Source organism: Salvia hispanica, chromosome 3 (genome assembly GCF_029641045.1).
Source record: "Salvia hispanica isolate PSC_SH4W2 chromosome 3, Shi_PSC_v1, whole genome shotgun sequence".
In the NCBI taxonomy this organism is placed as follows: Eukaryota; Viridiplantae; Streptophyta; class Magnoliopsida; order Lamiales; family Lamiaceae; genus Salvia; species Salvia hispanica.
In genome coordinates, this window is record NC_142694.1 from 4,791,220 (window position 1) to 4,815,403 (window position 24,184).

General features: G+C 37.0%; 5 protein-coding genes across 16 annotated transcripts; 3 read left to right on the top strand and 2 right to left on the bottom strand.

The window, feature by feature from the left end:
* Nucleotides 1-344: 344 nt before the first annotated feature.
* Nucleotides 345-2,148, top strand: LOC125213228 (cadmium-induced protein AS8-like). Of its 3 annotated transcripts, none has more exons than XM_048113650.2 (4): nt 345-471; nt 802-1,054; nt 1,194-1,444; nt 1,819-2,148. In XM_048113650.2, the coding sequence occupies exons 2-3, from the start codon at nt 808-810 to the stop codon at nt 1,427-1,429; spliced, it is 483 nt and encodes a 160-aa protein (XP_047969607.1). In that variant the 5' UTR covers nt 345-471; nt 802-807; the 3' UTR covers nt 1,430-1,444; nt 1,819-2,148. The 3 variants fall into 3 exon arrangements, with proteins under 3 accessions (XP_047969607.1, XP_047969608.1, XP_047969606.1); XM_048113651.2 differs by having other exon boundaries at nt 408-513; XM_048113649.2 differs by having other exon boundaries at nt 415-553.
* A 356-nt stretch (nt 2,149-2,504) lies between these two features.
* LOC125214509 (growth-regulating factor 4-like) lies at nt 2,505-6,470 on the bottom strand. Of its 7 annotated transcripts, none has more exons than XM_048115566.2 (5): nt 6,180-6,468; nt 5,533-5,860; nt 4,641-5,025; nt 2,902-3,365; nt 2,505-2,810 (listed from the first exon to the last, which is right to left on the bottom strand). In XM_048115566.2, exons 2-5 carry the CDS (start codon nt 5,777-5,779, stop codon nt 2,803-2,805), a joined length of 1,104 nt encoding a protein of 367 aa, XP_047971523.1. In that variant the 5' UTR covers nt 5,780-5,860; nt 6,180-6,468; the 3' UTR covers nt 2,505-2,802. The 7 variants fall into 7 exon arrangements, with proteins under 7 accessions (XP_047971523.1, XP_047971522.1, XP_047971521.1 ...); XM_048115565.2 differs by having other exon boundaries at nt 4,638-5,025; XM_048115564.2 differs by having other exon boundaries at nt 2,784-3,365; nt 4,638-5,025; nt 6,345-6,470.
* A 1,126-nt stretch (nt 6,471-7,596) lies between these two features.
* On the top strand, nt 7,597-10,746 carry LOC125215708 (MOB kinase activator-like 1A). Its single transcript, XM_048117220.2, has 7 exons — nt 7,597-7,890; nt 8,581-8,629; nt 9,304-9,412; nt 9,682-9,775; nt 9,922-10,055; nt 10,222-10,385; nt 10,498-10,746. Exons 1-7 carry the CDS (start codon nt 7,868-7,870, stop codon nt 10,567-10,569), a joined length of 645 nt encoding a protein of 214 aa, XP_047973177.1. The 5' UTR covers nt 7,597-7,867; the 3' UTR covers nt 10,570-10,746.
* On the bottom strand, nt 10,635-12,580 carry LOC125215707 (cell division cycle 20.1, cofactor of APC complex-like). Of its 2 annotated transcripts, none has more exons than XM_048117218.2 (5): nt 12,513-12,580; nt 12,036-12,308; nt 11,688-11,957; nt 11,035-11,598; nt 10,635-10,945 (listed from the first exon to the last, which is right to left on the bottom strand). In XM_048117218.2, the coding sequence occupies exons 1-5, from the start codon at nt 12,540-12,542 to the stop codon at nt 10,802-10,804; spliced, it is 1,281 nt and encodes a 426-aa protein (XP_047973175.1). In that variant the 5' UTR covers nt 12,543-12,580; the 3' UTR covers nt 10,635-10,801. The 2 variants fall into 2 exon arrangements, with proteins under 2 accessions (XP_047973175.1, XP_047973176.1); XM_048117219.2 differs by having other exon boundaries at nt 12,411-12,571.
* A 2,828-nt stretch (nt 12,581-15,408) lies between these two features.
* On the top strand, nt 15,409-23,993 carry LOC125213284 (protein ENHANCED DISEASE RESISTANCE 2-like). 3 transcript variants are annotated; one of them, XM_048113737.2, is made up of 24 exons: nt 15,409-15,681; nt 15,878-15,979; nt 16,073-16,406; nt 16,674-16,748; nt 17,529-17,582; nt 18,320-18,385; nt 18,525-18,628; nt 18,891-18,958; nt 19,041-19,160; nt 19,337-19,377; nt 19,491-19,591; nt 20,006-20,101; nt 20,665-20,729; nt 20,817-20,888; nt 21,033-21,188; nt 21,426-21,655; nt 21,734-21,773; nt 21,863-22,017; nt 22,128-22,229; nt 22,386-22,430; nt 22,510-22,650; nt 22,887-22,982; nt 23,384-23,485; nt 23,715-23,993. In XM_048113737.2, exons 3-24 carry the CDS (start codon nt 16,263-16,265, stop codon nt 23,850-23,852), a joined length of 2,211 nt encoding a protein of 736 aa, XP_047969694.2. In that variant the 5' UTR covers nt 15,409-15,681; nt 15,878-15,979; nt 16,073-16,262; the 3' UTR covers nt 23,853-23,993. The 3 variants fall into 3 exon arrangements, with proteins under 3 accessions (XP_047969694.2, XP_047969695.2, XP_047969699.2); XM_048113738.2 differs by having other exon boundaries at nt 15,884-15,979; XM_048113742.2 differs by having other exon boundaries at nt 15,411-15,681; nt 19,044-19,160.
* Nucleotides 23,994-24,184: the final 191 nt, after the last annotated feature.

Consider the following 24,184-nt stretch of genomic DNA (forward strand, 5'->3'; position numbering starts at 1 on the left):
TCTTGAGTATTGTTCATTTACCATAATACCCATGAAATGCTTCCCTATCTTCCACTTAGGACTTATAATTTCTACCTAGTCTCAAAGTATTTCAAAAAAAAAAAAAAGAATAAGATTCCTTAGTGCATGCAAGAACATGGAGTATGTATCAACGTTACTAGATCAGGAAAACAGTGCCTGGCCAGATTGGTATGTTTCTTACATGATTCATCCAGTTTTCAATTCGAAACATTTGATATTTTATTTAAAAAATAATTCAATTACTCAACAGAAAAAAAAAAGATTGAATCAACTAATAAGTCGAATATGGGCCCCAGCAGTCGGCCCAGTTGGAAAAACCGGGCCAATTTCAGCCTCAGATTTGAAGTGCGCGGTGAATGAAAATGACAGTATTATCATTTATCATCCAATTTCTTTCGTTGATCTTCAAGCAAGAGTTGAAGCTTGCTCTCTGTCTCAGCTCAAACACACGTACAGATAATGAGCAAAATTCATGCAATTTTTGCGCGTTAAGTTTCGTATATGTTGATATTTCCTCTCTCGTTTACATTAGGTGTCTGATGTGCTCTTTTCTGCATTGTGCGCGAATTTTATTGTTTTATATGTATATATCTGTGATTTAAATGTATTCACTTCGCAAAAACGAAATGGTGGTTGTAGTGATCCGCTCCGGGAGTCCGTCAATTTTTAGCTTTGTAGTACTTGTTTGTGTCTCTTAAAACTCTTCCTACGATGGCATTGATAAGTTCAAATTCTGCTACAAACTGTTTTTGATCTATCAAATTCTGCTTGAATTATCAGGTAGAAATGATTATAAAGGGTTTATTTAGGAGATATGAGAGGAGGAATCCAGTGAATCCAACGATCGGATCCTTTTGGGGCGTTGGAATAGGCATTGGTTGCGGTGTAGGATGGGGCCCTGGCTTTGGCCATGAGGTAGTTGGCTACGTTGGAGCCGGCTGTGGTGCTGGATTTAATGTGGGGATCACTTTTCTTGGTGTTGGCATTGGTCTTCCTGCTAATTACCTATTTAGGGCCCCCGCCCCTCATAGTGGTATGTTTTTCGTGTTGTAATTTTTCCTATTGACCGGTTAGCACATTTCTATGGAAGAATACTTTACATATTTGAAGTATGATGGAACTTAATTCTATACTGAACACTTTAGGCTTTGTTACTTTAATGTTTATTTCAGAATTATCAGTTGAAAAGAAAGGTTCAAGTCTAACTGGAAGCAGAAGTACCATGGAAGACGATTGGGGTGCCGATAGATCAGGCATATCTGGCACACAACAAAGTCAAGGTGCATCATTTTCAGGTTTCAGAGATGACAGTTTGAAGAACTTTAGAGATTTACCGGATGTCAGAAGCATGTTTGCTTCGTATTCTAAGCATGTAACTGATTGTTTACATAGAGTCTGGAAGGCTTAATCCCTCTGGATAGAGGTACGTGAACATGACCTTTAGAAAGCTTTGTTACTATATTAATCTCTTGGTTAGCCAGTCAGCCATCGCCATGGTCTAACAGCGTGTGATTTCTGACTTAGATGCTTTCTTGTTGATTGTTTTGACTTTAACTTTTCTGTATCTTGTTGATTGCCCAGTTTTGGCACTTGTGCAATGCTTAGAAAAGCTCGACATCACAATGAATGTACATGATAGTTACTGTATTGAACTTTGCATGGTCATAACGTTGCATATAGTAGTAGTTTGATGGGGTATCACAATATAGAGTAGCTCGGATGCTCCTTTGTGCTATTCTTTTTAACTTGCTAAATGCTAGTGTATGTTCTTTTCACTCACTGGGGATTCTGTTTCAGGTCCAACGAGTATAACAATCATGAATCATCAGATGAAATTCTTCTATCCTGATGATACAAGAGGCTTTGACCTTTTTGCTATAACGATGGGAAAATATACCTCCAAATTCTTATGAGTTCAGATTGAAGCGGAATGGTTTTTGTAGATACAGTTTGTCTGATGCTAAAGCCGCTTTGTAAAAAATGGTGCCTATTCTGCTGTGTAATCATATGTAAGTGCCATCGCAATTCGCTTAAATCTAAGCTTATTTGTACATCCATAATCCATTGTTTGTTTGGTAGTAGGTACAGACGTACAGTATTTAAATAAAATATACTTATTATTGGTTATGAGTAGAATTTTTATTTAAATAGATAGCAAAGATAACTAACTAGCATGGTGCAAGTATATGAAATACTTGTGTCCATGTAATAAATAGATTTGATCACATTTTGAGTATAAGCAATATTTGATTGTTGAAGCAACAGAGAAAAAAACTTTCGATTGTTTTTATAGAATTGAGTCAACCATACAAAACACACGTCCAAAACGATCATGTTAGTACTGGTTTATTTAAACGCGACAGGTGCCCACAAGCACCTCAAATATAAAGAAAGATGAATCTCCCCCCCTGAACATTGCATGTTCAACCATTTCGTGCTAATGCTGCAATTTGCTTTATAAAATGGAGTACTGAACAAAACCATTATAAAGATCTCTAGTTCAGTTCATATCATTAAATTTCAGTAGCACCGCTGCTTTATTATTGCCGATGGTTTCAACCAAGACAGAAGAGGCTAAACTCTACACCAGAGGCCAACTAGACACTTATTCAGGATGCCGAATTCAAGCAAGAAATTCAATTTTAAACATACCAAGTTGCCTAAGAGAACATTAACATTGTGTCGACAAACGAATCTCATACAAGCAGAAAACAACCTCGAAACGCCCTCAATCAGCATACAGCCACAGAATGGAATTGCTGTAGCCATACCCTTCCTGCTTCAAGCATCTGTGTCAACACGTATCAAAAACCGCAAGTTAGTATAGTTTCACCTTTAGCAATTTCTATGTAGCTCATCAGAGCTCTCTGTTCGACTCACCCTGTGTGGAGTACCCGCTCGAAGAAAAATTGGCAGAAGCCCTCGGAATTGACATGGACAGCTGGGTAGTGGAGAAGAAGTTTTTCCCGGAACCATCATCATTGTCGAGAGTGGACCATGATTCCTTAGTCGTGGGCCACTCGCTAAAGAAAGGATGAACTGGATGCTGCTCCTCCTGCTTATCTGGGACTGGAGAAACAATCTCACTTCCCAAAAAGCAGTGCTGCCTCTGTTTTGAGATGGGCTCGAATGTGTGAGGTATGTTCTGTTGAGTGGAAGACGGACCGAGCAACTGGGAATCGGATTTCGGCTTTAACATGGAGCTCGAAGAGACTTGAGAGGGCAGGAGTCGCCACATGCCACCACCTCCTGTGCTCGAGCCTAAACCTAGGGTTCCAACACTTGCAGATGGTTCGGGTGAGAAACTATTATCGTCAGCATTGGAAGTCACCCCATGAACATATCTGCATATGCAACTTAGGCGTCAAGAGGTGTGTAGTTTACAAAGTATAGACTCAGATGCTGGAGTGTGGAAATATTAAATCACAAATCACCTAGATTTAAATGAACAGACACACATAGACACATGCAAATAGAGCGAAATCAGAGAGGGTGAGAAGATAAATATTTGATCATCCTCTCCTTGAAAGTTAAAGCCCATGGCATAAAAACATGATGTCAAATCACATATATCACATTCTAAATATGATGGCTATAAAGTGGTATCCAAAGAGAGTTTGCATTTCCTCTGTTGCTAACTTATATCTAATTTTCTCAGAAAAGTTGGATATATTAGCAGGTAATAAATGTCATGGACTTCAACCACTTGCCCACATATGAGTTTCCTGTGCATATTTATCCTGTGCAGTCGGTTGAGAGAGGGAAAAGCTACTCAATGCAGTGACAATTGAAACCTTGACCAGAGTACTATAGAGATCCATGATAAACCTATTTTTTTATCTGTATCAGGTGGCTGAGTAGTATTGGTATTCCAAAATAAGTTATTGTTGAACAAACACATAGCATTATTTGGAAATGCAACCATAATCAAGAAAATGAGTAGGGGCAAAGTGATGACAAAGTTGAATGTTATATTATGATGTGCAGAAAACAAACAATTATGTCTCCCCGTTGGTCCTAGATTCAACATTGTATGGTAACAGAGTTCAGTCAGTTACACTCGACATAAGTAAATGTTCTCATTATCCCCCATGTTATCTTCGTCTCTGATTCTAACTTTTTGGGGAAGGGGAAAGTCAAGTTTAGACCATTGTAAAGGATTCTTTTCCAACCTTTCTGGATGAGGGAATTGCCAAACTTAATAAGTATCGACCTAGTGCGGAAGTTTTCTTTTGAGATGGAAAAATGATGGACCCTCTTTGTTTGGGAGTTGGAGAATAAAGAAATTGAAAGTAAATTCCCTACAGAAACATAGCAACCTATAAATTGTTAACTAGTTCCAAATCTTTCCAATATCATGTCTTAAACAGGGAAGTAATTATGGTCCTATCATTTTTATAAAGTAATTTAGTATCAATGAATACCCATACCAGAAAACTGAGCCCAGCTCTCTAGAAACTGCATGCAAATGTTTCAAGATTATTTCCTTTCCTAGCATAATGGTTCTTATTTACCAAGAGGTCCTAGGAAATCTCGGGTTATATTCCTGAGCATATAAAGTACCAAGTGTTTAAGGACTATGGATGATTTTGATAATTGATAAGCTTAAACAGAACTGCCTGAAGTCCTTGTTCTCGATCCCGTAGGAGAGAGGCTCCATCTGTAGCTTTGTCACGTTGCTCCCAAAAGATGATCCATCTGAACTGGCAACAGAATAATATGGCATGTTCTGATAACTTCCGCTTCCACTGCCACTGCCATGAAAGCTTCCACTGTTATTACCACACCCACTAGATATGTGGGATATTGCAGTCGATGCAGACTGCGAAGTAGACTGGGATTCCACAGGCTTTCTTGAACGGTTGCGACCACGGTGCATATGCCGCTCGCAATATTTAGAGTCTGGATGTGCATCCTTCGAGCACCTCCACTTCTTCCCATCCGTCCTCCGACATCTCCCAGGCTCGGGATCGAATTTCTTCCCATAATAGGAACAGTATCCCACTGCATGATGAACAGCCAAAGTTACATTCCTTGTTAGATATGCAACAACTACTATATTGGGCAGCACAAGAAAATTAAACCAACACTTCAAATCATTGAACATTTTCACATCACTAAATACATCCCAAAATATGACCTGTAGGAAACTATAATGTAACAAACTAGCTCAGGTTAAATCAAGCAAAACCTTATGCTAGATTCTTCTACTTATTCTACTTATTCCCATCATTCACAAAATAAGATAAGAGAAGCCTTTTAATAACAATATCCAAACTGAGCTTAAATTATGGAACTCACCAGTTTATAGATATAGCAACTGGTGCAATTAATGAGTTATCAGCATTTTTTGCTATAAAATGAGTTGCAACATTTCAATCAAGTTGCCACCAATATTTCCAACAATCATAGGCTCAGCCATAACACTAACCAATAGACACTTTGCGCGCACACATATCTACATAGGCGGACATATATAGAAAGATGGTAAGCAAACAGCAAGATGATTACATGAAGGATGGTGAAAGAAACGGGCAGAAATGGCATCAAAGCTTCGACGAATGGGCATAACGAGGTCGGGTGGGACTGGCAAGCCAGCCATGAGGTACTTGTATATCATGGCTTGGTGCTCTAGCTCCTGCCATTGCACTGCAGTGAATGGTGCCCTATATCCCCCATACCCCAGCTCGCCTCCGCCGCCTATCCCAGCCCCAACTCCCACCCCCACCCCCACCGAAGATGATGCTGCCCCACTCATCTTTCCACCCTCTTACTTCCACTCTTTTCTTCTATACTTCCACCAGTCCTTGATAATCAAACTATCTTCTTCTTTCAATTCCTGCCATAAGCAAATATAAACACAAATCAGCAAACACACAACATAGCAAACATATGCAGACATGCAAAGATGCTATTAAAGCCCTAGTTTCTTTATTTTGAGATCTCACTTCCAACACAAAGCAGCTGCACATACAAGTGAAAGCGAAAAGAGGGAATTTCATTAAAAAATAGAAGCTACACAGCTTAAACATGCACACTAACTGCTTCAATGAAAAAAGCTGCTCACATAAACTAAAGAACTCAAGATAAAAAGTGTAAAACAGAGACACTAGCAGTGTCTGTGTACAAGAAAGGGAGAGAGGGGAGTGGGTATTCACCAACTGTAGCACAGATCTAGGGTTTGGGTAAACATGCGATGCAGATTGCAGATAAGGGAGAATGTGGGGTGAAAAAAGCTGGTGCAGGAAAATTGAAAAAGCTGGGATTTTTACAAGTACACTGCAACTAACACGAATCAGAAGTCGGTAGCTATGGGGGCATACTCTTTTCTCTTGGCTAAAGATGAAATCTTGGTGACTGGAGAGGTTAATAGGAAGGAGAATTAAAGTGGGTTTTGGGGAGTGCTGAGATGAGAGGGGACATGGGGGGCGGTGGGAGGCAACATAGGATTGGGTGGGGTGGGGGGGCTGGAGGGGGGGTGGGGCTTGAATTATGGCGTTTGGTTGAGGTGGTGGTCCAATGATGTTACACATCATGTGAAGATATGATGACCTCTGTATGCAACCTTTGTCATCAAGTTTTCCTAGATTCCAAGTGACATTAAAATCCATCTATTCATCATTATTTTGTTAGGTTTGATGGAACAACTTTATCTTCTCTTTTGTGCTACATACAAATATCCTACTTTTCATCTTTCTTTAATGATTTTCTACATATTGTTCATTAAATATGTATTTTACTTGTCAAGTAGTGATAAATTTCTTGTATGATTTTGCTAGAAAAATAACATGGGATAGAATCCCCAGTAGCTCCTCTAGAATGATAAGCTCAAAGCTCCTTTTAGCAATAGTTCCACTATGCGAAAATCTATATATAAGGATTTTAATTAAAACAAAAATATTACTAACCAATAAAAATTGTTTGCTCTCTTGAACGTTTACATTTTCTTTTATTCGGCTAGGGGCGAACATCTATAAAGAATTGATCATGCCTTTTGATTTTGAAGCATCCTTGAAAAAATTCCACTACGAAATTCCATGAGCAATTTTAACCCCAAAATTCTCTCTTTATTCTACTTTCTCAGCTTCTTGCTCCCTCCACCACAAAGTAGCCCCCACAAAACTGTAAACCAATCTCAAGAAATAAAGTTTACCTAATGTTGAAGACAACCCAAATAATAGGTCAGCTCAGTGAGAAACTAGAAGATTTGGAATTGATATTTTGGAAAGAGCCAGCCCATATTTGAAGGGGATAAGTCAGCTCTAGCCCAGCTAATTGGATTTTGTAATTCTGGGCTGGGCCCATTTAAAGTTTACTGATCAAAAGATAAGAGAGAGAAAAAAATCAAAAATGCAGTCTCTAATGATGATGTGATAATTTATTGATATTCTAATAGTAGCGGTTGAATTTTAGCTAGGAAATACATGGTCAATGCAAGCAGACAGTTACAACTCACACACTTCCCTCCATCAATGATGATTGCTATTTGCCAACTATGCAATTTTGTTATTTGCAATTAACTACTATAGTACTATGGTATGAATGTATAAATTAAAGACTCCGTTTTTTTACTTCCAAGAATTGGAAAATAAGAATGGGAAAAATTAAATTTTAATTTGTAAATTGAGTTTGACCAAATTGAATTGAGTGGGAATCTGCTTATGATTCCGAGCTGCTGCTCTCCTGTTTATCAGTGGAAGCCAAGTCAGTGCTCCACAGCTTTTTTCGACAATTCCACTAATTTTATGTCCCCCCTTTAAATATAATAATATTCCTCTTCCTCTGTAAATATTCCCCGCTTTTTCATCATCTCTCCACCCTTCTCTTTCTCTATCTTTCAACAGCCATGAGTCTCTTTGGCATTGGCAGGTAATAATTTCCACTTTTCATCTGATTGTGATTTTTTTACGTCGGATCTGCGTTTCATTTGTTGGATTTCTGATTTGTTGGTTGTTTCGTTGTGTGTTGTTTCTACACTTAGCTGATTGATTCATATGGGTGCTTTATGTTCGTATCAAGATTGATTTTTGATTGAGAAAGAGGAAATGAAATGTTATTTGTATTTTATTCTTTTGTTTTTTGTTATTTGGGTTGAAGTTAGCAATTTAGCATAGCCCATTTATGTGAGCTTTCGGCATGGAATTGAAGCTTAGAGTTTGACTGTGGAGAAAAAGGGAATAGAAATATATGGCGGGAATATTCTCTGATCAGCTACCCCAATTAAGTTTTCTAATTATTCCCAAATCACAGTGATTATCTGCATTAGTGATTATGTATGTGTATATCTACATTCTTTCTGCAAGTAGGCACTCATATGCCGTAATCACCAGCTAATATGAATTAATGAGGAAGAGATGTAGTATATTACAAAGTTATAGCATGCTTTCACTGCTATGATATTTTATCTTCCTAAAATGAGGTGGATAAAATGCAGGACTTGTCTTTAAAATGAGGCAAAATGCGGCTGACTACTTATACTAAAGAATATGAGTTGTTTGACACATGGTTCATGATTAATGAAGATAAAATATGTAATGTGTGATATCCTCCTTTGGACAGGAATCAAAGGACATTCCGGCCTAAGAAAAGTGCCCCATCAGGCAGTAAGGTGCATTTCTTGCTAACTGAATATATATACCCTTCATGACTATTCTGGTCTTCATTGGCGCTGTCTGTAGCGAACCTCTGCTTGAAAAATCACATTTTGCATATTTAGTTTGTTAATTTTCGATACATGGGATGAAATTATGCTACTTCAATTTTCTTTATAAGTCAGGTATTAGGTCAGGTCAATCTTGCTTCATTTTTTATTCCTCAAGCTTTCCAAAAAATTTGCATCATGTAGCGGATAATATATTTTGACCAGTCTTTATTTTAGTTTCACTTGCCCTAGCTCATGATGCCAGCTATACTAAGAGGGAAAAAGTCAGATTTGATTCAGTAAGCATGAGGATGTCTTGTCTTATCCTTTTATGTTCTTGTCTATGTTCAAAGTAAAGGAAATATTTATTTGTTTTCCTTCTTCTTCATTGTTCAAATCCCTTCTCTGTTGCCTGATAATTCTATCATGCATGGTTGAGATCCAGAGGTGATAGGACTTAGGTGGATTAGTTATGCCTTGGTTATTTGCTTGAAGCATATTGATAGAAAATAGGAGTTCATCTCACTCCCGTTGTGTTCAGCTGTGCGACTATCGCTTATGGCTGCAAGCAGAACGTATTAAACTGACTTTGTTATGACTTTCCTCATTATTGATCATTAATTCTATTACATACTATGCAGGGTGCACAGCTTAGACAGCATATTGATGCCACTTTAGGTAGTGGGAACTTGCGAGAAGCTGTAAGGTTACCTCCCGGTGAAGATTTTAATGAATGGCTGGCTGTTAACAGTACTCTCTCTCTCTCTCTCTCTCTCTTGCACACACACACAGTTCCTAGCTCCTTGTCTCTGTTTTTAAGCATACAGTTCCTCATCGATTGCTCATGGTATGATGTTATTACTTTTCTTGACTTCTAATCGTGTGTGATGAAGACATAAAAGAAAGGAAACATAATATCAATTTCTACATGATTAAAGAATAACAGTTTGTACTTATCCTTCATCTGCTTTATTAGATTTTTTCTGATGAAAAAAAGTTGCTTGATTTTTCATCTTCAGCTGTAGACTTCTTCAACCAGGTGAATCTTCTCTATGGCACCCTCACAGAGTTCTGTACACCAGAAAACTGCCCTACAATGACTGCTGGCCCTAAGTATGTCTGGCTGATCGTTCAAATTTCACCCTAACTCGATATATGCTTGTCACAGAACTGTTGTTTTAACCAAGAAGCAGAATGTATATGTTTATTTTACACGTACGTGGAAGTATTTATCCCTGATGTGCACAAAACTTTTTCAGGTACGAGTATAGATGGGCGGATGGTGTAACAATTAAAAAACCTATTGAAGTTTCGGCACCTAAATATGTCGAGTATTTGATGGACTGGATTGAGACACAGTTGGATGATGAGTCCTTATTTCCTCAAAGGCTTGGTAATGATCATGTCTGGTTCAGTTTATCAATGCTGTTTTCACATGGGAAACCCTCGATATAAAAAAACTACCTTTCTGCTGTCATTCACATCCACCAGCATTTTGGCAAAGTATTTTGCATTTTGATAAATCTATAGGTTCAATGCTTACGGAGGAACATTTGCAGGTGCACCGTTTCCTACTAATTTCAGGGACGTTGTGAAGACCATATTCAAACGGCTATTCCGCGTATATGCTCATATATACCATTCACATTTTCAGAAGATTGTGAGTCTTAAGGAGGAAGCCCATCTAAATACTTGCTTCAAGCATTTTATACTTTTTACATATGTAAGTCTTCTCATACTTTCAGTTATTATTAGTCCTAGCCTCTTTTTCAAATTGGTTTTGCACATTATTGAGCATCGTTCACTAGCTTTTAACTGTAAAACCTATTTTGCAGGAATTTTCGCTGATAGACAAGAAGGAACTCGCTCCATTACAAGATCTCATTGAATCGATTGTCCCATATTAATGAGCACAACTGTCTATCGATCTTGATATCGATTCTACATATGAAATATGTGTGTTTACAGATAGTTCCATGTAAATGGTCTATTTTATTGTATCATCTTAGTATTACAAACAACTCAAGTGATGGTTTTATCCAGAATTAATGTTAAAAATGCCAAGACAGGCTTGTTCTGTTTTATATTTTTACTACTGCTCTACAAAAAATCTCAACACCAACAAGGGATGGAGTTGATCTATCTGATACGAGGTATGTTCGGAAAGGGCTCCCGCCTCCTCTCCTCCGCGCTCTTCCCCTTTGGAGGAGTCGCGAAAACTCCATTCCAGATCCTCAGCGTCTCATCACCAGCAATTGATGCTACTTTATATCCGTCCGGGCTCTGCAATGGAGGCCAGGGAAGGGTCAGGTAACCACAACTCAGAAATATTAGTATGTTAAAAATTGATTATCAGTTCCATCAATCAATACCTTGGCCATGCTAAGCACTCTAGAAGTATGGCCTTCAAGCTCAACCATCTTAACCATGGAAGGGTACCTCCAAAGAGTGAGCTGGTTGCTACTGAAGCCGTGCGCGCTGAGAAGCTCCCTCTCGTGCGAGCTCCACAGCAGTGAGCAGACCTGCGATCCAGTCTCGACTGAGTTAAGACACGCCCCGGTGTTGGTGTTCCAGAACCTGATGCGCTCGTCTCCAAGCCCCCCACCAGTTGCGAGGAGGCCACTCTGGAAAGGGGACCAGGAAAGGGCCTTGACTGCAGCAGAGTGCTCCTCGAAGCGATGGATCCATTGATTGGAAGAGAGGGACCATATGTGGACTAGGTTGTCGTTCCCCCCACTCGCTAACTGGCCTCCCGAGGGGCACCATCTCAGACCACACACCTCATCGTTGTGCCCACGGTACGTGCTCACAATGTGCGATTGCACTCTCACGTCGTTGTTTATGATCAAACCGTCCATTCCTGCGCTTGTTAGGATGTCTTTGTTCCAATCAAGGGAACTCACCCTTAGATGATGCCCTCCTTGAAGTGTCCTCAGCTGCAATCACAACATAATCACTGTTAGATGCAATGCAAAATCAATGTTAGATTGATTCATTGATTGATGATGATCATTGAGGAACATGCCTTTCGCATAGCCGAAGTATCCCAGATTTGGACATGGGAATTAGTGAAGCCAACTGCGAGATGCCTCCCATCTGCAGCCCATCTGACGCTCGTCACTGGCCCAATTTCATCGGAGGCAGAGAGAAGCTCAACGGTGGAACCATCGGAGGCGGACCACAGGTAGACATCATTTTTCAATGCGATAGCAATGACGTCGCCGCTGCTCCAATCCAATAAATCAAGGTAGAAATCATCGATGATGTCAGGAGCATCCAAGATCCTCTCTGGAAACTGCACATCAAACAATCGGAATTCAGCAATAATTCAGCAAATTGCAGACTACTGGGATCGCGACTTTTTGCGACTGACCTTGTGAATTCGTCGTTTCTGCTTTGTTAATTTTCTATGGCGGATAGGGGAAGAAGAAGAATTGGAAGTGTGCTTTGAAGATTGCGGCGCTTTGTTCTTGAAAGCCAGAATCCTCGATCTGTTGATGTTCAAGATTTCAGCGAGATGCTTCCTGTAGAGAGATGACTTTGAAGAACAGGGATCGGCGCTTTCGTTTTTCACCGCGGCGCCTGTGAGCATGTAGCGAGCGTAATCGAAATCCATGGCCGATCGATTTGGAATGAATCTGTCCAACTGAAATCGAACAAAAGAAACCAAAAAATCGCAGATTAGATTGCAGCCGCAGATCAATAGGTTAATTTTATTTTATGGCGGGAAAATTCATTCGAAAATTACTGATAAATTCAGCAAGATCACGGATCGGATGTTGAATATTTTCAAGAATTTTCACAGGAAAGAGATTAATTTTGAAGATCGTTCACAGAATCATCCTCTTACGTTTTCGCTGGATTTGTTCTTGCGAAGCATTTTGAGAGAGAGAGAGAGAGAGACGATGAAGAAACCGATGCTTGATTTAATGTAACAGTCTGGTTTAAATAAATCGAGAGGGCTAAAATCGATATTTCTGTTTATTTATAAGGAAAATTGATATTAAGTTGATCGACTAATATTCCAACCTTGCTTATATGAGATCTATCGGTTTCAGTAATTTTTCATTAATCTGTTGATTTAGTTATGGATTTTAATAATAAATTGTAATTTTGTTTAATTAATTTGTGTATATGGTCAAGATTGAGAAATACTATATCAAATCTCAATAACATGAATCTATGTAATACCATTATTAACGATTATTAGTCAATTCATGTTAAGGTGGAAATGATGAATTTAGGTGCGATTTCTAATCCTTTTGTATTATTGAGAAATTTTTAATCATACCACTTGTTTTGTTAATAATAGTTAGAGAAATAACATCGTTTGTGGTTTAACATATTGCAAAAGAGTAGTAGAATTTAGAATATAGTGTTCGAGGGATAAGATGAAATAAACATAAATTTAACTAATTCTTTAAAACAAGTGACATTATTAAAACTACTCCTAAAACTGAATATTCTGAACTGACAAATATTTTTGAAATGTCATTTTCTTTATGATAATTGTTATTTTCTACAACTAATTTTATTAAATTAGAAAGTATAACTAATGCTTGTTTTTACATGCTTGCTCATAAGTTTTTGTCATAATGTTGAGATTAAAAAAAAAACAGGATGGAGGAAGAGGTTTTGTAGGTATGCACCAAACTCATTGATAGAATTAACAATTACTCCACACTCAATTATAATGATAATATACTTAAAACTTAAGACCCTTATTGGTAGGTGGAATAGACATACTACTGGTTGTATTTTGAATAGAATGAGAAAAAGAAATGGTCACATGCGAACTTCTTAATTATAAATTGGGAAACTAATTTTATTTATTATTTTATCAATTGTATTATTATCTCTAAATCCTCTAGCGCATGCTGTCCAATAATTATTAAGAAACGGTCTCATCCGAGCTTCTTAACTATATATTGGTATATTAATTTTATATAAATAATTATTATTTATCAATTGTATCATTATCTCTTAATCATCTAGTGCATGTTGTCCAATAATTTTATTTTGTGATGATTATTCTTGTTTTTTTTAATAATATAGTTTAAAATTTTCATAAATTTTACTTACTGGATAGCCCCAATATGCCTAAACCTATCTATATTAGGCCATCTCCAACCATTTACGCCAAACTCAAACCCATTTTTGAGTATACGTCACACCAAAAAGTAGTTTTACTCCAATCATTTACACCATCTTTAAGTTTACACCATTTTTGAGTATTTATCTAACAAAATTTTGGAGTAAACACCATATTTGGTGTTATTCCATTGAAAACTCCAAAAATGGGTTTAGGTTTGGTGTACGGTTGGAGAAATTATCTACACCAAAAATGAGTTTTGGTGTACGATTGGAGATGGTCTTAGGGTTTAGGGTTTATATTAGACATTAGATGTCAATCTCGAATTTGTATTGGGTACGTGAATATCCGATTTGGTTGCAATTACCTGTTCGATCGAGTACATGTAAACTCGCAATTATAGTTACGACAATACATTTTTAACTAGAATACCTATGTATATTAATCACGACATTATGGTGATATTGTTTAGCAGAAATCGACGATGGTGAGACGAGAGCAGTGGTGGACTAATTTGATTGGTGATTCTCGTTCGATTCGCACAAAGTTTTTTCGTTTGATTTGTAGAGATTTTTGTACGATTTGCAAATTTTTTTTTTTTTTGTAGTCATGCAAATGACAAATGTCAACAAACTTTAATTATCGCGAATTAGCATAATTTGCGGGCAGTTATACTCTATTTAATGCTTTCAGTTCAATTACTATATTAGAACATCCCGAACGCAAATGTTCCACCTCGAACCAGAGAGACGAGTTTGGGGGCAACGCATTGCAAGTGTTCTATCCCCCCAGTGTCTCTTGGACGAGGGACTGTGGAGGAGGGGCTATCCCTCCACGCCTCCACCCCTTAAATCAGTATGCGTCGTGAACCCATTGCCTCCATGCAAGTGGGCTTAATATGAGAATTTTTTATTTATTAGTAAAATATTTTAAAAAATATTAATATTAAATTTAAAATTCATTCCAAAAATCATAATATATCTGTTATCATGAATTTATTAACAATATTTTAATCCTGAATTCTTCCCAAACTTGTCAATAAGTACTCTAATCCATATTTTTTTTCACCCTAAAAAAACTCTCTTTTTTCTCATCCAAAATATATTATTTTAAGTATGAATCGATAACAATTCGGGCGACGACGAAGGGATAATATTTTTTTAGGATTTCAGCTATGTAATTTTCGATACTCACAAATGTAATTTTAGGATTGTAAATTTCATTTTTAAATTAAATAAGAATAAATAAATCGTGAAATAAAAGAAATAGAGAAAGATAAAATAAATGACATGTAAAATGACATAATCACATCCTTCAATTTTTACATTTGATGATTTGATCTCGTCTGTGAACCGACATATAATCCAACTTCTTTAATTTATTTTTACTAACTAAATATTTATGTAACTTTTATTAAAAACGTGTCATCCCAATATTGCAGCCTGTTGACAATGGTATCGCGTAATTAATAGGATGTTAATTACAGTATCTTCATTTTGTAGCTCATTCATAAGACAAAAAATAATCCCTATGCATAAAGACAAACAGAACTGCATTCTCAACTCACAGTCCACTTTCAATTCATTTAAAAACAAATTTAATTTGGTAATCCCAAAATGAAAGTCAAAAAAGAAAAACCCCCAAAAAATAGCGGAGTAGTATATTCTATTTTCCTAAATTCCTCTGCTTTTCAAACTCCCCTGAACTTGCCGGCGTTTTTCTACTGCGACTCAAAAATATTCAGATCACTAGCTGTAAAATTAACTCCCCTAATTTTTCTCTCTCTCTGGATTTACGATGTATACGTGTGTTTCTCTCTCACACACATAAATACACGCACTCGTTTATTCACGCCACCACTTAATTGCGGATTTGCCTGTGTTAATTGCTGCTGAATTGTGAAGATTTTGGCACGGGCGCCACTAATGTATTGCTCGAATTTTTCTCTCTGGTTTTATTTTATTTATTTATTTTTGTATGTGTTGGTATTTTTCTCGTAAATGACGTGCTTGAATGTATGTATGGGCGTGGAGAGTCTTACACCTGCACGCGGAAGCTGCCTGCCTGGTTTGGCATTTTCCTAGCTCTAATTGTGAGCTGTTGGTGTTTTTTTGACTTGGCAGAAGCAGATCGCTGGTGTTGGAGGCGATCGGTGATCAGTTGGTGCGGTTTTTGACAGGAATTGCGGTCAATTTTATGTTTGGATGTGGTAATTTAGCTTTCAGGTATAACTGTTCTAGACTTGAGAAGTTGATTTCGTGAGATGGCGATTAGTTTTTTCTTCTTCGTCTGAATCAGAATTTATTCGGTTTTCCAAGATCGGGACCTTTCCATTTTATCAACGGTAACTGATCCGATTGGAGCAGCATAGGCTTGATTAGCTTTCGAGAAGTGAAGAGTAGCTCTGAGCTTCCAGAATTGTTTGTATTTGCTGCTGGAACTGTGAAGAGTATACAAAGATTAAGAAGGCACACCGGAAGTTTGCTGAAAATTTTGCAACTTCCAGAGATGTCAAACCCGAAGGTGGTTTATGAAGGATGGATGGTGAGATATGGGCGTCGGAAGATTGGAAGATCATTTATTCACATGCGATATTTTGTGCTTGAGTCTAGGTTGTTGGCGTATTACAAGAAGAAGCCCCAAGACAATGTGGTAAATTTATTTTCTAATAAGTATTTGCCTCTCCTATCTAATATTCATGGTGATATGGTTTTCCTCTTCCTCCACCAGCAAGAGCGTATGTTAATAGTTCATTTAAGATAGCTGCAGTTCGAATTCTAAAGGAAATCCTACTGCCTAGTTGATACAGAGTGGAGCTAACCAATTTTTTCTATTATAGAGGGAAACTATTTGCCATTTCTATTGATTACAATAATACTGAAGTTATTTTTGTATTGCTTGTCCTTCTTATGCGCTAAGGTGCCTACCAAGACGCTTCTTATAGATGGCAACTGTAGGGTGGAGGACCGAGGACTGAAGACTCATAATGGACATGTGAGCTTAAATCTACATTTTTATCTTCTTTATATCCTTGCTGAATATTAGATTATTACCTTGTATGATCTCATGATTTGGTTTCACAATGGAAAAAATAATTACTATTCACTCTCTAAGACGTCCCAAAAATAGAGTTGTTCTTGGATGATTTTGTTCAACATATCCTTGTTTCAGTTATTGTGAGCATTAACAACATTGTGGTTCAGTTTGTTGTTCTTACGACGGAAAATTTGTGTCCTTACATGCTGAAATATTGTTGTGGGAGGAATTCATTCTATAAGATGAAGATGCATTGGTACTTCAATGGAGAAAATGTGTAATTGTAAATTAATTTGATCATTAGATCAGGGATCAAGATGTTCTTGACAGGGTATTCTATTTTGGTACTAAGGCCTGGTCCTGGGTAGATCATGTCCCTTGGTGATTCCACTGTGCTCTGAGAGTGTGAATTTAGTTATATTCATTATGCTGGTTTTGGATCACAAATACAATTTACTTTTTAAAATAATAGAGTATGCAGCATATTCAGCTAGTATGCCATAGTAGTCCATTGTTAGTAGGTCAAGCTGAGTCCACCAGCATCAGGCATAATTATTTACTAGCTAGGTTTATGGTTTCTGATCTTTTTCGTTACTTGATGGTTGAATGCTGCCTTTGTTCCTGTTCTCCATCTATCTTGGCCTTTAGAGGGTTTTTTTCCTTTTGGCACATGCGCACACTATGTTCAGAAGTACTTTCTTCAGGTGCCTACTTATAACATGCTCTAATGTTTGGCAGATGGTGTACGTTCTGTCTATTTACAACAAGAAAGAGAAATATAATCGAATTACGGTGCGTTACTTTTGCATCTGGGGATATTTGCAGTTGTTATATTTCGTCAACATTATTATTATGTTGCCTGTGAGTCATTAGGGATCCTATCATAATATTGTTTTCCATACATGTGAAAAGCCTTTGCTTGAATATACTTGACTGGAGTTATTATTCGCACACCCTGATAAGTCCTTCAGAATATAATTTTTAGTTAAACAAGAATATGAGACATTCTGAGCAACAAGAATTTCAATTAACAGGACTTTGTTGATGAATAGTCATGACATAATTTTCTTGTGCAAACACATGTTTTTAAAGAATGACCATGATGCTTCTGGTTTATTGACTTTCGAGCAATGCTCATAGGGGAAGATTTGCTAAGTTGTTTAAGAACACAAGAAGTGAACGAAGTCAGCATTGGTATGCATAGATTAATATAGTTGTGTTGTTTTGAGCCGTCTAAATTCTGTTGAACTTGCTTCCGTGGTTCCACATACAGCTTCCCAGCTTTTTATCAACACAATTTATCCAACATGTACTCTTAACACGACATCTTGTTTCAAAAACAATGTAGGTTTTGTAAATAAAATTTGGGGATGTTGTAATTGGAAAAAAATCTTTAGTGGTTATAACTGCGATGCTTAGGTCGTATGAAATTGTGAATCTAGGTAAATGTGGTGCTATTTCCAGCAATTAACATTTTCATCTTCCTTCTTTTGGAATTCACCCTTTTATATTGATAATCCTGGCTCCAGATGGCAGCTTTCAACATTCAGGAGGCACTCATTTGGAAAGAGAAAATTGAATCTGTTATTGATCAGGTTTCTCCTATCTTGTTGACTCTTCCATAATTTGCTACTCCTATTATATAACTGTTGGAAGTGACTTTTCTTAAAAGACACCATACATCACCTGCGTGTTTTAGTGCGAAAAAGCTGACATATTGTTCTCGACATGCAGCATCAAGAATCTCAAGCTACTAATGGTAACAAATACATTTCTTTCGAATATAAATCGGGTGTAGATAATGGGAGGAATGCTTCATCATCAGAGCATGATAGTCAGTAAGTATTATCTGCAAAAGATGAATGTATTTCTACTATACTCCACTTTCAATAATTGCTTTTCTAGATTTAGTAAAATCTTCCTTTGGTTTTTGCTAAGCATGAGGCTTATTCAGTAGGTGATGGATGGTTTCTGATCCTGTCATATGTTTATTTCGTATACAATGAATATTGGAGGGCTTCTGCAGCAGTTATTGACTTATTTCTATACCGTTCTGATGCTTTTTCCCCTTCTAAACTTGTTTGATAATTTTTCTTCTAGGTATAGTGCTGCAGAAGATGAAGATGGTTCTCATCGAAGTTTGTTACGTAGAACAACGATAGGAAATGGTCTTCCTTCTTTAACATGTCCACTTGATTCCATAGAATTATTGTAATATTACTGAAACTTAACTAATGGTTTTTCACGTAGCAGGCCCCCCGGAGTCTGTTTATGACTGGACAAAGGAATTTGATTCTGATTTGGTTAATCAAAATTCAAACAACCAAGCATTTTCCAGAAAGCATTGGCGCCTTCTCCAGTGCCAAAACGGTGTGTTGATTTCTTAACTTAAGTTGAATTTGATAAATGGGCTGTTGACTCCTAAAACATTTTAGTAGTTAGTCATAGGATAATTTGTGGAATAATATTATCTTGATTAGTTATTTTCCATATGGGAAAGTTTCTAACTTCTAATACTGTATTTTCTTTTTCATGTGAACTTTTAGGTCTTCGGATTTTCGAGGAGCTTGATGAAGTGGATATTCTTGTAAGAATGTTTTCTCTGTGTTGCACTGCCAACATACTTTTGAAGTTGTTTTGTATGGGCTTGACATGGATTTTTCAAAAAGTTTTTGTTCCTTACAAAGTTTATTTATGTAGCCAAAGAGCTGCAGTAGAGCAATGAAAGCTGTTGGGGTGGTGGAAGCAACCTGTGAAGAAATATTTGAACTAATAATGGGCATGGATACGACACGATGCGAGTAGGTCACTTTACAATTCAGTTTTGAGAACTTTTATGTTTGTGCTTCTGTTGCATGTTGGAAGCAGTCTGTGATATGTAATGCTTAATAGAAGAAAAATTTACAGGTTTGTCAAGGATTGTTGATTTTTGCCTAAGTACTATCATGTACTCCATGATCTTCAAGGAGGTTGCAATAGTGAAAATTCATGACTTGCTCATAACTTTTTATTGGGTTAAGTCAATTTGTGTATCCTTTTTAGGTTGCGTTTTCTAAAAACTGTGGGCAGTATGTAGAGATGGTCATATTCTTTATGCTGATATACAAAGGAGTAATGCATCATGTCTCAATTGACAATTTACATTTTCAGTATCTGTAGATCAGAACTAATAATCTTTGTTCTTTGACTTTAACGAAAGTGTATTATGCATGTAGGTGGGATTGCAGTTTCCAGTATGGTAGCTTAGTGGAAGAAGTAGATGGACATACAGCTATACTTTACCACAGGCTTCAGTTAGACTGGTTCCCACTGTAATGTGCCCTTATCATATCTTCTTCTAAAAAGTGTTAGTATTTACATTTTCTTCAGCGCTGTATCCTGAGCATTGCTGCAATTGACTGTCCTTCTTAATGATACTACTATCTCAGCCATTTTCATTTTTCTAATACCTCTTTCATTTTTTTTTTCTGTTTCTATGTTTCACCACCCATTACTTTTAACATTCATATATCAAATGGTTTAACTATTATCATTGCTTTAGATCTAAAAAAATTCATTTGCTTTAGGTTTTTGAGATCAGTATTGGAGATTAAACCTTGCTTTTGTGTCCTTATTGTTTCCTTAGTAGATTTGGTTGATCTCTCAATTTCTCTTTTATTTGTCAACAAGCCAAATTTATCCCAAAAAAACAAAATTATGTCTTTTCGGCCCTTTTCATGGTGGATTCTGTGGTTTGTATAGTTCAATGGTCTGTTCCCTATTTAAAGGTGTAATAACTCATATGCCATCCCAAAAAAACTTGTGCATATATTACTAAATGCTTCTGCATGCTACACCATCAACAGTCGTTATAAAGTATTGTAATTCATTACAGGTTTGTGTGGCCTCGTGACCTCTGCTATGTACGCTATTGGCGTCGGAATGATGATGGGAGCTATGGTAAAAGTTTTAGTGTCTCACCTCTTTTATGTGCTTATAATCTTTTTTAGTGCAAATCTCTCTGGTTTAATCTATGTTACTTTGCAGTTGTGCTATTCCGTTCTAGGGAGCATGAGAATTGTGGTCCTCAACCTGGATTTGTGCGAGCTCATGTTGAAAGTAAATTCAGATTAGCTTTATTACTATATACACAATTGTTTCTTCGACCATTCTCAAGCCATATTATCTAGTGTAATTGAATCTTTCATCAATCTTTATTTTATGTTATCGCCATGCTGAAAGATTCACCTGAACCAATTGCAGGTGGAGGGTACAATATTTCACCTCTGAAACCCCGTAATGGGAGGCCCAGGACACAGGTCCAGCATCTTATGCAAATTGATCTAAAAGGCTGGGGAGTGGGTTATGTATCATCATTTCAGCAGCATTGTCTCCTTCAAATGTTAAATAGTGTTGCTGGTGAGATCTCTTTTTATATGATTTAGATTCTTGAGATGCAGTGGATTTTATCCTTTGCACTTTCAGATTTATTTCTACACGGCTTCTCAAATAATTCTGTAATGCTCATGTAGCCAAATTAAGTTCAAATTGGTGCTTCTATGTTCAGTTGAGCAATAATTCTTTATTCTCGTTTTCTGTTGTGTAAATTTGGTGTGCTCTCTGTAGATATGATATTTTGTTTTGCTTCTGTTGTAGGGTTGCGAGAATATTACTCTCAAACTGATGACAGACCCATGGCTCCTCGCATTCCTGTTATGGTTAATATGACATCAGTATCCAGCTCTTCAAAGAGAAGTAAGAAACTACAGTCATCTTCTGCTCATCATCGCAGTCCTTCACTTGATCAAATACATGCAGCAAACAGAAATTCTGTTTTACTGGATGAATACTCTGATGATGATGAAGATCTTCAGGCTGATCAAGAGGTTCCTGAAAAGACTTATGTTTCTGTATTATACTAGTTATGGTATATACTAAAATTTGGGTTTCTGTAACATCTGCAGGCTATGCCGTCTGCCTTTGAGATTGAAGACAAAAGAACTGGTAATGATTATCTTAGTGATATGTAATCATGCTAATGCTGCACTGCGATTCACTTGAAATGTTTTTTGTTTTACTTTGATAAACTTTAGGATATGAAGAAGAGTCCACAGACCAAATAGATTTGTCCATATTCTCCGGTAACCTTCGACGTGATGATCATGACAAGGCTCGTAACTGTTGGACATTGTCTAATGGAAACAACTTCAGAGTTCGTAGCAAGCGGTTCTGTTATGACAAATCAAAAGTAAAACTTTCTTGTTTGTTGTAATTTAGATGCATTCTGCTTGCAGTCTAGGCTGCCTAAATTTGCTTAACAAATAGTCTTATGGAATTTCTGCAACCTTTTTTGTGAAGATTCCTGCAGGAAAACATCTTATGGATCTAGTTGCTGTAGATTGGTTTAAAGATAAAAAAAGAATGGATCATGTAGCTAGACGCCCAGGTTGTGCAGCTAAGGTGAGTTTCATTGGTGGATTTATCTTTTCAGTAGATCTGAATTCGTTTCTGATAATGCAAACCTTTTGTAAGGAATTGGTTTGCCTATTTGATTATTTTTTAGTTTGTTCATTCTTTCTCTTGATATATAACTAATACTGTTTCCTTTTGTTTTAGGTTGCTTCAGATAAAGGACTTTTCTCTATTGTGTTTAATCTTCAAGTGAGTTGATTATGTTGTTCAGTATCATCCTATTAATTTTGTATGGTTGTTTGAACAGTTAATGTTTATTCTCTCCTAGGTACCTGGATCGACACATTATAGCATGGTATTTTATTTTGTGGCCAAGGAACTAGTACCGGGATCTCTTGTGCAGAGGTTTGTTGATGGAGATGATGAGTTCCGCAATAGCAGACTGAAGCTTATTCCTTCAGTACCTAAGGTAGCGTTCTTCTGTTCATTTGCAAGGGAATCCCAGTCCCTCAGATGAGGAGCTACTAGTGCCTATTGCTAAAAAACCTGTTTGAAACCAACTATGTTTGATGTTATGGAGCTAATACTTCTTTGACTCGTTAATGCCTTTGATGCTATGACCATTAGTAACCTACTGAATAATTTATGATGCCAGGCTTTGTACTGATTGCAGATATTAAAAATCTTGTTCTTATATCCATGCAGGGTTCTTGGATTGTACGCCAGAGTGTCGGCAGCACTCCTTGTTTACTAGGGAAAGCAGTTGATTGCAACTATATCCGCGGTCCGAAGTACTTGGAAGTAAGGCTATTTTCTGTACTTTTAGAGCTTGTTTACCTTGAGGATTTTATAATTTGGTGGGTAAGATGATTAGTGCTAGGAGGTAGGATATTGTAAAATTAGAAATCTATTCACTGTACATTTTGATGCATTGAGAAGAAAGAGATGTATAAATCACACCCAACAATCATTAGGATTTAGGTGGCATAAACATCCTGCGTTTGACCACTTGAAACCAAAAGAATCAGTGGCCTTTGGTTATCCACCTATTTGAAATCAAGACAAGTAATATTGGATAATGTAGGATGATTCTTAGTGGCCTTAGCATATACTACAACATACTAGAGCAACGTTGCTCGTTTACCTTTATTGACTGATTTCACCACTTCTTTGGTTATAATTTTTTTAAAACTTTTGTGTAGGTTGATATTGATATCGGTTCCTCCACTGTGGCAAATGGAGTCCTGGGCCTTGTGGTTGGCGTTATTACGACACTTGTGGTTGACATGGCTTTTCTTATACAGGTATTAATCCAACTTACAATTGCTCAGATAATCTGTGAGGAAGAAACTTAGAAATGGGGACAGAAATGGAGTCCCGGGCCTTGTGATTGGCAATTTGGTTATGCATTAGGATTATATGATTATTTAGGATTGAAAATGTTAATAACTAATCTAATTTGTAGTAGTACTAAATTCTGTATGACGAAATGGTTATTATCATACCGATGATGAGATTGTGTGTAATGGTCAGGCCAACAGTACAGATGAGTTGCCGGAGCGGCTGATAGGTGCCGTGAGAGTCTCTCATATAGAATTATCATCAGCTATTGTACCGGTGCTGGAGACTGATCCTTCAGATTCTCTGAAAAGTGAAAACTTGGAAACATAAACGATATTACTACTATTCAAGTACATATACTACTACTACTATAGTCATTCAATATTCAATATCACTAATTCTCACCATGTAGAAATTATTTTTTCCTGACAATTGAGTTCAATGCAGTGAAATTGTCTTGATTTTACTTCAGCATTTTAGCATCCTCATATTATTTGTAAATTTATGCTGTTCTGGACTTGGGATTTGAGTTAAGCCTTTAGATTTGGTGATATTGTTCCTCACTGTATGGTACTGTACTCATTCCATCCTGAACAAAGTATTCTCTTTTTTCTAATTTTGTCCACAGCCCTTCAAATTAATCCACTTCTATTTTTAGAAAC